General features: G+C 41.7%; 1 protein-coding gene across 9 annotated transcripts in view; it reads left to right on the forward strand.

Moving 5' to 3' along the window:
* The window catches only part of RPS6KC1 (ribosomal protein S6 kinase C1), a 133,567-nt gene that overhangs the window by 104,195 nt on the left and 15,511 nt on the right, over positions 1-13,861 (forward strand). For 7 of the 9 annotated variants that reach the window (XM_040985656.1, XM_040985660.1, XM_040985662.1 and 4 more), the window contains 2 exons: positions 228-1,811; positions 2,083-2,172. In XM_040985656.1, coding sequence (XP_040841590.1) covers positions 228-1,811; positions 2,083-2,172 — 1,674 coding nt within the window. The remainder of the gene's footprint in view (positions 1-227; positions 1,812-2,082; positions 2,173-13,861) is intronic. The other 2 variants (XM_040985661.1, XM_040985658.1) reach the window with 2 other exon arrangements.

The following is a 13,861-nucleotide window of genomic DNA, read 5'->3' on the forward strand; positions in this document are numbered from 1 at the left end:
TCTTAGTATTTGTTATAACTAATTTCCCTCCAAAGGAAGAAACAGGTTGTCATTTTAGAAATTATTGTTGCTAAGAAATATACTTGAAGCCATCCATATTCATTAGGTAGCAGTAACAACACAGTGACTTTGGTTTGTTAAATGTACTTGTCTTGCAGCATGCTTGCTATTAATGGGTAGCATTGATATCTTGTTTGTGATTTGTTTTTTCTTCTACTTGTTCACAGGTGGCAAACTCTGGTCCTATGTTAGTAAGTTTCTAAACAGAAGCCCTGAAGAGAGCCTTGAGATCAAAGGACTGAAAAAATCTGCACTCACTAAAGTCCACTTGCAGCAGCCAGCTGCTGGTCCGCAGGAGAGCAGCAGCCTTGACTCGAGAGGAAGTGATGGTAGCAGTGTGCTTAAAGCCCTTCCTTTGAAGAGCAGCCTCACTCCAAGTTCTCAGGACGATAGCAACCAGGAGGATGAGGGCCAAGATAGCTCTCCCAAGTGGCCTGACTCCGGTTCCAGTTCCGAAGAGGAATGCACCACGAGCTATTTAACTTTATGCAATGAATATGGGCAAGAGAAGATTGAACCGGGGTCTCTGAGTGAGGAGCCCTTCATGAAGACAGACGGGAGCGGTGTGGACACCAAAGCTGTCAGGAGTTTCCCAGCCCACCGGGAGGCTGGCAGGGACAGCCTCAGCACACAGCTGATGACTCATGAGCTCAAGTCCCACCCTGGGGATGAAGACCCGGAGGCAGGCAGTCCTGCAGGAACGTCTGATTCTCTCAGTAGATCGAAAAATAGCCCCATGGAGTTCTTTAGGATAGATAGCAAGGACAGCGCAAGTGAACTCCTGGGACTCGATTTTGGAGAAAAATTGTATAGTCTAAAATCAGAACCTTTGAAACCATTCTTTGCTCTTCCGGAGGGCAACAGCACTTCCAGGAGTTTTGAGACTAGTGAGAACAAGGTTGGGTTCGAAGCTCAGGACACCGTTAGCAGGGGCTCAGACGACTCGGTGCCTGTGATTTCGTTTCAAGATGTTGCTTTTGATGCCATCAGTGGCCCCGACGAAGGCAGGCCTGATCTTCTCGTGAATCTGCCTGGTGAGCTGGAGGCAACAAAAGCAGCCGCAGCCCTGGGACCTACTCCATTTCCACAGACTGCTCCAGGCATCCTGGAAAGCAAACTGTTGGAAGCCCCCGATGTTTTGTGCCTGAGACTGAGTTCCGAGCAATGCCAAGCACATGAAGGACGAGGCACAGAGGAGTGGAGTGAGCCCCAGAGTAGAACAGAGAGACATTACACACAGGAGGATCTCGGGAGCTTATTTGTCACGACTGTTGATCAGAGCAGTCCGGGAGACCTGGCTTGGTTACAGAGCACAGGGTCGGAGCTTCAAGATCTTGGAGGGCCAGAGCCGGCCACTGCCCCAGACACCACAGAAGAGAACTTATTCCATATTTCTAACTCACTCTCAGGTGCTAATGACTACGATACAAACACAGACACTTTAAAAACAGAAGAAGTGTTGCTATTTTCAGATCAGACTGATGATTTGGCTAAAGAAGAAGCTACTGCTTTATTCCAGAAAGATTCCAAGGTTAAGGGAGAAAGTGGGGTTGCACTAGACGGAGACAAGGAAATACATCAGATTTTTGAGGACCTTGATAAAAAATTAGCACTAAACTCCAGGTTTTATATCCCAGAGGGCTGCATTCAGAGATGGGCAGCTGAAATGGTGGTAGCCCTTGATGCTTTACATAGAGAGGGAATTGTGTGCCGCGATTTGAACCCAAACAACATCTTATTGAATGATAGAGGTCAGGAACTTTTGCAAATGCATTTCTTTTTATTCGCTGTTGCTTCCAATTAACTGAGTAGGCGTTTTATCTTGTAATTAGTATCTTCATTTCCTGTCTAGAGCTTCATTATCAGTGCAGCAAATTCACCCCCAGTAATAGCTTCTAGTACTTAATGATGCCATTATTCTTAATGATACTGTTTTTAGCTACAAAAGGAGTAATTACAGTTCACTTCTGCAGAAAATGGAAGAGAAAAATGTTTTGATTTCTCCTGTCGTTTTGTTTTTAGGACACATTCAGCTAACGTATTTTAGCAGGTGGAGTGAGGTTGAAGATTCCTGTGACAGCGATGCCATAGAGAGAATGTACTGTGCCCCAGGTTAGAGCAATCTCCTCAAATGTTTCACTTGAAAAAGTGGCTCAGCAGCTCTTATTTCTTTGTAGATGTTATATTTTGCACTAACAGTTTACTTATGTGTTGAATGTGTTATCTCTTTAATCCTTCAAAGAAGAAGATTTGGAGATAAAACCATTATTTAGTCCATAGGTACACACACACACACACACACACACACACACACGCGCGCGCGCGCGCGCGCGATTGTTGTTCAGTGGGTCTGTACTTCCCTTCCGGCTGGTGGTGGATTCTTAGCAATGTCTTAACTTTGGGTGTTTTAGAAGGACCTCTAGATAAAGTCAGCTGTGGCTGGCATGCAGTAGTGGGGAAGGCCCAGCACCTACTTTGGACAGGCTGGGTTTGATGCCTGCCTCTGGCTCCTGATCCAGCATTCTGCTGAAGCAGACCCTGGGAGGCAGTAGTGATAGCTTCAGTAACTTGCTATCCACGTGGGGAAACTGGATTGAGTTTGCTGGCTCCTGGGTTCCACCTGGCTTAGCCCAGAGCACTGTGGGGATTTGAGGAGTGAACTAGGAGATGGGCATTTCCTGTTGGTCTCTTTCTCTCTGCTTCTTGGAAAAAAAAGAAAGTAAAACAAAAATGAACAAAACCCCAAGTCTGAACCTCCTTAAATGGATGATATTTACTTAGATGTCAGAGATTTGGCTGACTAAAATGAGTGAAGTTTCTAAAAATGGGTAAAACGCAAATTTTTAATAAATACACAGTGTGACTGCAGTGATGAAACAAGCTAGCATTTTAGAGCACATTATAGAAACAGCTATGTATCTGGGAAAATGTAGGAGGCATTTCTCATTTTTTAGTAAATTTTTTTAACTTAAAAATTTATTTCGTTTTTTTATTGGAAAGTCAGATATACAGAGAGGAGGCGAGACAGAGAGGAAGATCTTCCGTTCGATGATTCACTCCCCAAGTGACTGCAACAGCCGGTACTGCGCCAATCTGAAGCCAGGAGCCAAGAACTTCCTCCAGGTCTCCCACGTGGGTGCCGGGTCCGAAGGCTTTGGGCCATCCTTGACTGCTTTCCCAGGCCACAGGCTGGGAGCTGGATGGGAAGTGGAGCTGCTGGAATTAGAACCGGTGCCTATATGGGATCCTGGCACATTCAAGGCGAGGACTTTAGCTGCTAGGCCACTGCTCCGGGCACACGTTTTTCAGTAACTTGTTTAGCCAGACTTGATCCAACAGACTTCCCTTTTTCTTGTCCTTATTGTGGTGTCATTATTATTATTATTAGTTTTTAATTGAAAGTTAGAGATTTATTTCTGTAGGTGTTCAGTCCTTTGCTGACTGTTCAGGTGGCTTAAGGGAGTGAATTGGGTTTGTGTTCAGTCTGGATGGGGCTCTGTTTGAATCCAGAGTTTGTTCACCCTTTGCCCAACCTGTTGTAGTTTTGGCTGACTGCTGTTGCTGCACTTGTCACCCATTGGCTTTGCACGGACGTGCTTGGTTGATGGCTAATGTGGTGCTTAAAGCTGCCTTGCTAACGTGTGTTTATGCTTGTCTTTCCATGCAGTGAGAAGTGGTTATAGTTAGCACTGAGAGATCTGTTGGTTTTAGGTACAAGCTTCGTTGATAAGAATTATTTTGCACCTCTCCAATGTACGAAGCTGATAGCCTGAAACTTCCTTGGGAACAAGTATTGACGTTTTCTGCCTTATTGTTATTGCCTTTTTCTAGCCTTCTTCCTAGAGACAGGGAGCACACCTACATTTTGTTTTTGTTTTTCTCAAATATGTAATGTCGTGCTTTTTGTGTGTGTGCAATTTTATCAGTGTGATTTAGTTAGTGAGAAAACAAAACAATCTTATCATGGAATCATTTTGTTACAGTTATCTCCTTTTAAAAAATGTCCAGTTTGATAATGTACAACATGTTAGGGCATAAAAGGTATCTAAACGTTTTTATTTCTGATGAATTTGGAGGCTTCAGGATCAGAATTAAATTTGGGAGTTCTTTTGAGAAGAACCTGCTGCACCCTGAAATGGGCAGTAGTGTAAATTACAAGTAACACCAGACACTTGTGGGCCTGATGGAATGCTCACCGCTGACTCCTTGCCTCCTGTTTTTGTTGTTACAACCATCTGTGAGGTGGTTGTAGCAGATTATTTTTCTTTAGTTTCAAGTGTACTCATTTTTACCCTAATATTCATAGCATGTTGGCATCCTGAGAACTTTAATGTATATGAAGCAGAACCATGCTGTATTAATCAACAGATACATACTTTCAGGTTTGTGTACTGCAATACTGAATTTGACACAATTCTAGTTGTCTGTTCCTTGACATCAATTCTCACAGTTCACCAGCAGGTGGCAGTCTGCCATTAATGGATTTTTGCTGTTCAGTTTGTCCTTCACTAACATTTGAAAAAAAAAAAAAAAGCTGTAGTCTGAAGGGATGTTTTGTTTTAATTCTTTGCATAAAATAATTATACTTTCAAGCTTTGTGAACTGCAAAAGTGTTCAAGTATTATGTCATACAGTGAAAGTAGTGGAATATATCTTTATTCCTTGGACCTGTTACTTTTAGCAGCAAGATAAAACCAGTAAAGACTTGAATAGAAAAGTGAAGCTAATGCTCTAATTTAGATGGTCTCAAATGTAGAGAGTTCTAGAACTCAGGGAAGACCATGTGTAACCCTTGCTTATCCTGCAGGGGGAATTAGAACAAAACTTTGTAAATCACTTTTTGTTTCAAAGCTGAACAGCAGCTTTAATCAAAGCTGTTAATCAAAGCAGACTCATTCTCACCCCTTCCCAAAGGGTGCCAACAATGGTAGTATGCTGCTAATTCTATGTGTAAAAATCACCATTAAGTCTGTACATGGGGGCATAGAGTACTTAGCCCCCTTTTGCTACCCTTAGAACATGAAGTATTAAAGTAACTCCCCTCCCACTTCCCAGATCTAGCCTTAGTGTTATCACACAAGTCACTTTGAAGCAGGTTAAGCAGCAGATGTTTGGTTATTAAGTAAAGTTGTCACAAGATTCATTTCTGTTTAAACAGTGTGCAGCCTCCCCCCTCCCTCTGCTCCCTCCTGGGAATCCTTATCACGTATTTGTCCTAAAAACATCGTCCACCTGCCCTGCACTGTATAATATCAGCAGTGTAGCTTTTATCTTGTGGGTGATGTGCCTTTATATTCTGAGAAAAATTTCCAGTAACAGATTCGATTTACATGGGCAGAAACTTGAGCAAATGCCAAGCTAGCAGGGGGGCCATTATTCTGCTCTATAAATAAGTTTCGAAAAGAAAACACACACACACACAAGCCTGTGAATCAACATGTTTTGGTCTAATTGAGGGGAGAAGTAAGAGATAAATTTTGAAATGCAAATGATCACCTTCTGTTATTTAAGGAGGCTTTTTGGCAACTTTGTGATCTTAGATTTTTTTTTGAAAAGTCATGTTCAATTCAACAGCGTTTTCACTCGAGGATGTCCGAGATTCTGAAATTTCTACAACAAAACTGAGAACCCTTAAAAAATTTTTTTTTCTACTTTTTTAGATTAAATAAAACAAATCCAACAACGAAAAGACAAAACCCACGGAGCTTTCCGTGTGTACATCTGTGAGAAAGGCGGCACATAAATGGCTTGCAGCTGCAGACCCATCAAGAGGGTCTTGAGAATACGAATTCAATGATCAAACCCTGCCCCGTTTTCAAAGTAGAAACCAGTCCTTTTACGTTCACTTTGTATCCTTAGATTATCTAGGCTGATTTCTCCAGCAAGGTTTTATGTGAAATAAACGTGCCTCCTGGTAAATGGGTTCCTTTCACATGGCAGAAGCGCAGCATGGAGGTAGGGAGGAGAAAGAGCGAAGCAGTAATCCACCGAGGAGGCACAGGCTGTGCAGAGCGACCGAGTGGGTGTGACACTGTCTCGTGTGTGGGTCAGGAGACTCAGGCAGGTTCTGCTGTTGATTTATTTGGCCATGAGAAATCACACCGTAAACTCACAAGTGCCCTGGCCTTTCTTCTTCGGGGGACTTCCTTGTGGTTACTCGGATTTTAGATCTGTTTACGCACAGCCACACACACGAAGCCAAACCACATCTGTCTCTTGTCGTTTGAAGAAAAACCAAACCAAACCAAAACAAGAAACCAGCTAGGAAATAGAAGCCATAACCTTCAACCATATAAAATCCAAAATGCTATATTTGAAAATTTGGTATGAAATCTGACATGGTGAAGTAAAATGATTTGTATGTTAGCAGCTATGTTAATAGAATCACAAAGTTCCCTCTTCTAGTCTTAGACAAGTTGATAGGGTATCCTGTTGGCATGTGTCATTCACTTTTATTTTCCACCCATTGTAAGCCTTTGAAATGCTTGAAATTTACATCAGTACTTCTCACTGAGCACTTTTCAGACTTGAGAATTCATAGGTGAATATGTGTGTAAATTGAAAAAGTCCAGGATGCTTTTCACTGCAGCCCGATCTCCACGCTCCCAGATGTCAAACGACAGCTTTGCTTCCTCTCAGGCGATTTCACACCTGGAAACAGCTCGCAGCTGACGGCGGAAAGTGAAACAGAAAAATCATGCTGAAAAGTGTCTGCACAATTCTGCTTTGGGAGCATGACATTTATTTTCTCCTTTGCTCCTCTAGCTTGACTTTGTAAGATCACTCATGAACTTAGTGTTGGGCATGGTCTCTCTTGTTCTTCTCTCTGAACATGCTTTGCACCTGATTTGTTTCTGTTTAAACCCGATGCTGTGTGTGATAGTTATGTAGTGATAATTAGAGGTAGAACTCAGGCCATTGGTGGAGGGAAATATCTTGAAGTCATCAGAAATACAAGATTTTAAGTAAAATATTTAGATGGAGTTGAACTTTTCAAACCTGGTTGTTTGTTCCAGGTCAGGTCATAACCTGTTGCATAGCTTTGGACAAGTTGTTTCAGACTTTTCTAGCCCTCAATTTAGTAACAGTAAAACACATTTGTAGAAATAAATAAAAATAAATAAACAAAAATCAAGTAGCAAATGCTGTGAGGCTAAATACTGGCTTCTCATCTGCCATAGTAGGTTTCAAAGAATTGTTTCATTTGAGTTACTTTAAAAATATATGTTCTTATCAATTGAAAGACTTGATGTAAATCACGGGATGTAATGTGGAGATGAGGGATCTGTGGAAATCCTGGAGGAAGAGGCCAAGACATTTGGGATCCAAGTTGAAAGTCCTGGTTCACACTAAGCAAAGTGACTTAAATAAAAAGAATTGATTACTTAGATTTTGCCAAGCCAGAGGGATTAGATTTTAGGTATGTTAAATTAAGAGTTCAGAAAGCAAATAAATATAGGTGTATATCTTGAGATAATAATGGCATGACTTGGCAGAATGACTGTAGCTGTGGCAAGAAAGAGCTGTTAAAATAATTTTAAAAGAGAAAAATATTTGTGGCCAATATTTTGATATTCAAACAAAACCTCTTTGATTTACCCTTAAGTAACTTCAGCGGTAGCTCTCTTGTAATTTGGTGGACATTTTAAGGTTTTTCGTGAATGATTAGCAAGTTTGTTTAATTCTTTGCTTTTCTTACATATTGTCATAAAAGGCAAATCGGTATCTTCTTTTGGAGAACCATTAACTTTTCTTGTTTGCTTTAGGCTATTGAAAAATTTATACCAGGGAGTCTTTCCTAAAGCATTTCAAATTTGCGATGTCTAAAATATAAACCAAAAAAAGTCTTCAGGTCAACGCAAATCTTGCCTTGTCTGGGCAAATCCCTAGTGTTGTGAAGAAGATCTGGAGAGCCTCCGTGGGTGGAGGTAAAGGTCTGGAACCATGGGGTCCTTCCTGGGTTACCATCACTCTGTGCTGACACAGTTCCATTCATAAACCACGTTTGGCCAAGTTGACCAGAATGCAGTTTGTCTCTAGAGGTGAGAGTGAGACAGAGTAATAGTGCAGAGTCTGGTCTGTGTTACTTGGCTTCTTATAGAATGACACATTAGCACATCACAAGAGAAGACATTCTTCAACTGCCAGAACTAGCAGGTTTATAATGAGGAATGATTCGATAAGCTATCCTACGGAAGTGATGAAATGCAGCCTCTCGCTGGACATTTCAAAATGCTCCCTGATAGGTGGGGTTGGGCGGTTTCCTTTGAGCTGTAGAGCACTCAGAGGAAGTTCATTTTAACCTTTTCTTTACTCTAAGGCTTTTTCTTTATGATCCCGAGAGTATTTCCTTTGCAAACAGAACCATGCCATTAGAGTCTAGTAGTTGTAATAGAAATTGTGCCAGTCTTCTTATTTTTGGCATCTGAGTTGGTATTTGGTGACCATTCACTTAATTGGCTGCTTCGTACATTCTTACAAAGAAGTAGCTATGTTGAGTCTTACATACTATTTACCAGTGCGTTTGGCTAGCTACTTTGATCAAATCATCAGTTTCTGTACCCTGTAAAATCTTGTCTATTTCAGTTTCCATGAAGTAAGTAGGTCTTTCTACTTCTAAGCAACCTTTCACAAATATTTCCTTCAAATGCATGTTCTTTAACGGTAAGGTTTTAAGCAGTTAATGATGATAAGGCAAATAGGATTCCAGAAGCTCCTTTTATCACAGCACTTGTGCCAATGTGCTTACCTAACATGGCAACGGAGTGTGGGAGGGAGACGGAGAGAGAGAACGCTGTGCCTGTTACTCCCACAATTTTCAGTTCGTCTTTCCCCCATCAATCAACTTTAATGGCCTGGGTTGGGTAACACAGTGACACTCGATGGCTATTCCAAATGGAGTTGTTGTGATATGATCAATGGAAAATGGAGCATGCTGTTTTTTTTTTTTTTTTTTTTGCCTTACCAGAAATACGGGGAGAGAGTAAGCAAGAGTGTATAGAACTCATAATTACAATCAGTCAACCAGAAGTCCTGTGGTAGTTACCCATTTCTTATTTGCTCTCACAGGGAAATGGTATAGTAATGATACCTATAAACTCCCTTGAGCAAGTGATGCTTGGCCAAGAGGTGCTGAATCAAGCAAAATGAAGGAGTTTTGACCCAAGTTGTGCACATAATTGCAAGAAAGCTCAGAACACAGTTGCCAGGTCACCACAACAGCCAGAAATCCGGAGCTGGGCAGTGGGAGAGAGCAGAGTTAGGGATTTTGCTACACCTCGCCTAAACCAGCTGAGTGTAGCCTGTACTCACTCCCAGTTCCCCACAGCACAGCAGGCTCAGGGTTCAGGTGATTGAATTAACAATGAGGCAATGGCAGGAAGCAAGACTGGAGACTGAGGAGCCAAGAGAGCAAATGTGTGTGAGGTGGGGCAGCCCCACCTCCCTGCCTCACCTCTGTCTAAGGGCTCCAGCTGCAAAGAACCAGGCTCTGTAGCTGGTTTTTTTCCAAGTAATACCCTGACTGAATGGACCCATGTGATCCTGGGAACTTGCAAAGTTCATCTACCCAATTCTACAAACAGGGCTTTGGATAAGCAGTTGAGTATGATATCAGAGGACTTTATGGGATATAGAATGGGTGATTGGGCAGCTAATGATTTTAGAAATAGGATCAAATAAGGAAAAATGAACAAAATGCCCATTTGAAAGGACAGAGTAGGAAATGAAGCTTCCTTGCAGGCTTTGTCATCTGTCACTCTGGGACTGCAGATCTGCCCCTGAGAGATGTTGTGAGACCTTAGGCGAGTGAATTCCTTCTGTCCGAATTAATTTGCATCACACACAGGCTCCCTGTGACTGGTGGTGCGCCTTCAGATTTTGAAACTTGAAGTTGATAGGCTTTGATCATTTATTTAGTTTATAGGCATTAGAGGAACAATCCAAGCCAGAAATTAAAATGAATTTTTCTTAATTGCTGTGGCCTTTGGTCTTGCTTTAGGTTGTAACATGTTTATCTTGTTCATGGAAAGCAACAAATTTGTCCCTCTAGCCAAGATAATTCTGTGGCGAAAGTTACGGTAGTTGACCTATACTGCACTTAAATCAATTTGGTTTTGATAACCTTTAAGCAATATTTTTAACTGATAATAATGGTCTCAACGGAGCAGCAGCCAGGTAGTATAGCCAGCTGACACAGTTGTAACACATTTTCTGTAGTGAAGAGTCTAGATTCCTTACATTGAGAGGGATAGGGCAAAGCATGAAATGATTTTGAATCCTGTCTGCTTTCCCCCATCGCCAGGGCATCTCAACCTTTCCCCCTGGTGCAGCACAGGCCAGCCAGGGCAGCGCACCCCAGAGTCCTCAGCAGCAGATGCTGCGCTCTGCAGAGGGATCACAGGACAGTGTGCAATCTACTACTCAAGTTTACGCTACCTTGAACTCTTCCCTGGAATACCACAGCTCTCGCCCTTTTCTAATGTGCATTTCAACTTGCAGCCAAGTATGCTTGAGATAATGTTTTAGACTTTCTACCTTATACCATGTCAAAGTGCAAAGGTCTTGGTGTAGGTCTCTGCTCAGTGGGATTTGAAGAAAGCAGATGTGATGAGGCCTCCGTAGGTGCTTTGAATGCCTTGAATGAACAGTGCTACAAATACAAGATTGATATATTTATTCAACAAACATTAAGTGCCTTGTCGTCCCAGGCACTGTGCCTAGGAGCCAGAAATAAAAGACATAATTGGTATAATATTGACAGTTACTTTTGGAGATTTATATAAAAGGGAGACTACCCAAACAGAAGACATATACAATTGGTTAACTAGGATGTTAATAGACCTTTATAGGTGAATAGTTGCATTTATAGAATGGTAATTTACTGAGCTAACAAAAGACATGCTTAGCTGTCCCTGTTCCCACAGTTGAGTTCCATATATTGTTGGACACAAAAAATGCCTTCTTCTGTGTTTCTTTCTCTTTGCTCTTTAGTCATCAGCTGTGGTGGAAGACTAATGCTCAGCTCCTGCATAGAAAATCTTTATACACAGCAAGAGCTGGGGAGAGAAATTGACGAGGATTTTGTAATTCTAGTCCCTTTCAATTAGCAACAGATGCTGCAGGGAGAGATTGTGTTGGGACTTGGTGCCGTTTCTGCGCTCTAACTGACACGGAATGCTCATTGCACAAGAAAGATGTGCTTTTCCTTGGTGCAGGAGTGTCACTAATGAGACATCAGACTTTTTTTTTTTCAAACCTTTCTGTACTTGGAAGTCCATGAATGAAATTTACTTCCCTTAGAAGAGAGTTAGCAAATTCTCAACCAATTGTAACAGCAGTTTAAATCTTACAAAACACTTCAAGACACTAGCTTTATTTCTGACACTATAAAAGGGCCCATGGTACTTAATTTTAAGGTTTGCTGTAATTTGCCTGTGTTTTCATCCCATTTTCTTCACCAAAGGCCTCACTGGATCCTAAAAGTTAATCTGTTTTGTTACTCTGTCTGCCATCCTGCCACAGTGTTACTTCCCACTGTTTTTCCTTGTAAACTGTTGCCTGGGTCTGTGCTTTAAAGTTGCTCCATCATTCTGAGATATGGACTAAATATAATAAATGACAGATTCATTCAGCTTCTAAATGTTTATTTGCATATGAGGGGCACCTTTATTTGCAACAATTGCTGTTTTTAGTGATTTTTCTGTGGCCTTCATTGTTTCATAGTTAAAATAATTTTGAGATCACCCTGTGATTTAGCATGTTAGCAGTAATGTCTTTACAGGAGAAATCTGAATTTGAGTTGTTGAGGCACTACAGTTGCTTAAAATGGAAGATGCTTGGCGTTTAGACAGCGTTCTGGAAAGATGGGTTTTCATTTGCAGCTTCAATTCAACTTGGGTGTTCTGCTTTGCTCAGTGTTGTATGCAGTTTCCAGCGTAGCTTCAGCTGTATGTTCAGTGCTTGTTTTTGAGGTGTGTCTTTGACAAGTCCATGCATTTAAAGATGGGTAGTTCTGCCGAGCAGAACTGCAGGCTCTGCACCCATAGGTGGGTCAGTGTCGTCCCACTCTGCTGGGTGCCTGGGGTGCCCAGCATCTCTGGGACCCCCTCCAGGCTGAGGGGTCATGCTTCTTTCCCTTCACTTGCCACGCAGGAGGTTCAGAGAGTTCCCCGAGTCTCAGCTTTCTGTCTTTTCCCCTCTTTACTTTTCAGGAACTGGGTTTCTTATAGTTAGTCTTGAATTCAGTCAGGTTAAATATTATTATTTTTGACTACAAGGGGGGGGGAATTTGAAATCTCCAACTGATGATCGTAAAGGGATCACAAGCAGACCTTTGGCAAAAGGGCTAGCAAGGGTTAGGGTTAGGCTCGCTAAACGTGAGTGTTAAACATGAGTGAAACAGGCAAGCAGAGCACATTTTTTTTATTGTGGTATCTTAATTGTTTGATGTAAACTTGCTTATTCACTGGTGAAATGTAGTTTGAAACCCTAATATGAATCAGTAAGACTCTATATTGTATAGGTAATATCCAAATTGAGAATACTGGCATGAAAGTTTTAGAATTTTACCAATGTATTCATGCATTTGATGTCCTCAGACATTTCCGGGTGTGTTGAAGTCTAATCAAGCTGATTCTGTATCTCCAGTACATTAAGAGATGACACTGATTACATTTAGTGACATTTATGTGTGTGTTTTACTTGCTGCCCGGTACTTGTCTGTATGGCTACATACAGAAAGAGGAAAGGCGAGGCTAACTCAGCAGAAGCCCGTTACTTGGGCATCTTGTGCAAATGGAGGAGGAAGTTCTCCCGTCCAAGTACTAACCAGACCCGACCCTGCTTAGCTTCTGCGATCAGACGAGATCAGGCACATTCAGGGTGGTATGGCCATAGACTAAGAGGAAGAAGTTCTATAACAGGCTCATGAGGATTTTGAAAATACTTTCAGGGTGTGTAAGAGATAGAAAGATTGTCATAGGTCTGACTGTCTTCATTTTCAAGGAACTTGGTGATCCAGAGCCAGGCCCTAACAACAACATAGCTAGAGCTCTGGCAATGCAGCTCTTTAATGCACAAACAACAACCCAGAATTCCTTTGTATCAACAGCGTTTCACGAGTTTTTATGGAAATGACTTGTGAAAGTATTTGCTGAGGGAATAGGTTTACTTGTCCCCCTGCTTCAAATCCTGTAAAACACGCATCTGTGAAGGTGAAGGCAGCTGCTTTACCTGGGATGCTGGGGCAAGGGCTTTGCATCAGAGCTTCATAAGACAGTGATAGAATTTATCCTTTATAATTTTTCCCCTGCTACTTTTTTTTAAGATTTATTTATTTTTATTGGAAAGTCAGATATACAGAGAGGAGAAGAGACAGAGAGGAAGATCCTCCATCCAGTGACTCACTCCCCAAGTGAGCGCAACGGCCAGTGCTATGCTGATCCGAAGCCAGGATCCAGGAATTTCCTCCAGGTCTCCCACAGGGGTGCAGTGTCCCAAGGCTTTGGGCCGTCCTCGACTGCTTTCCCAGGCCACAAGCAGCCCCTGCTACTTTTTAAAGATCTTTCAAATTTGAGTAAAAATTTAAAGGGATTTCTCTGTTTTGTTAGACTTTTATAATAGCTTTACAGATTTATTTCTTTATATCATCTACTTTTAACCATAGACACACGTATCCTGTGCCTGTGCTAAGTATCATGTAGATTTGTATATGAATCCACACTCTTGTGTTTAAGCTTTTTGTGTAAGTTTTGACAAGTAAAAAGCAACAGCTAGCCATACAACCTCAGGCATCTTTTGA

This window comes from Ochotona curzoniae, unplaced genomic scaffold (assembly GCF_017591425.1).
Source record: "Ochotona curzoniae isolate NIBS_2020 unplaced genomic scaffold, NIBS_Ocur_1.0 contig_430, whole genome shotgun sequence".
In the NCBI taxonomy this organism is placed as follows: Eukaryota; Metazoa; Chordata; class Mammalia; order Lagomorpha; family Ochotonidae; genus Ochotona; species Ochotona curzoniae.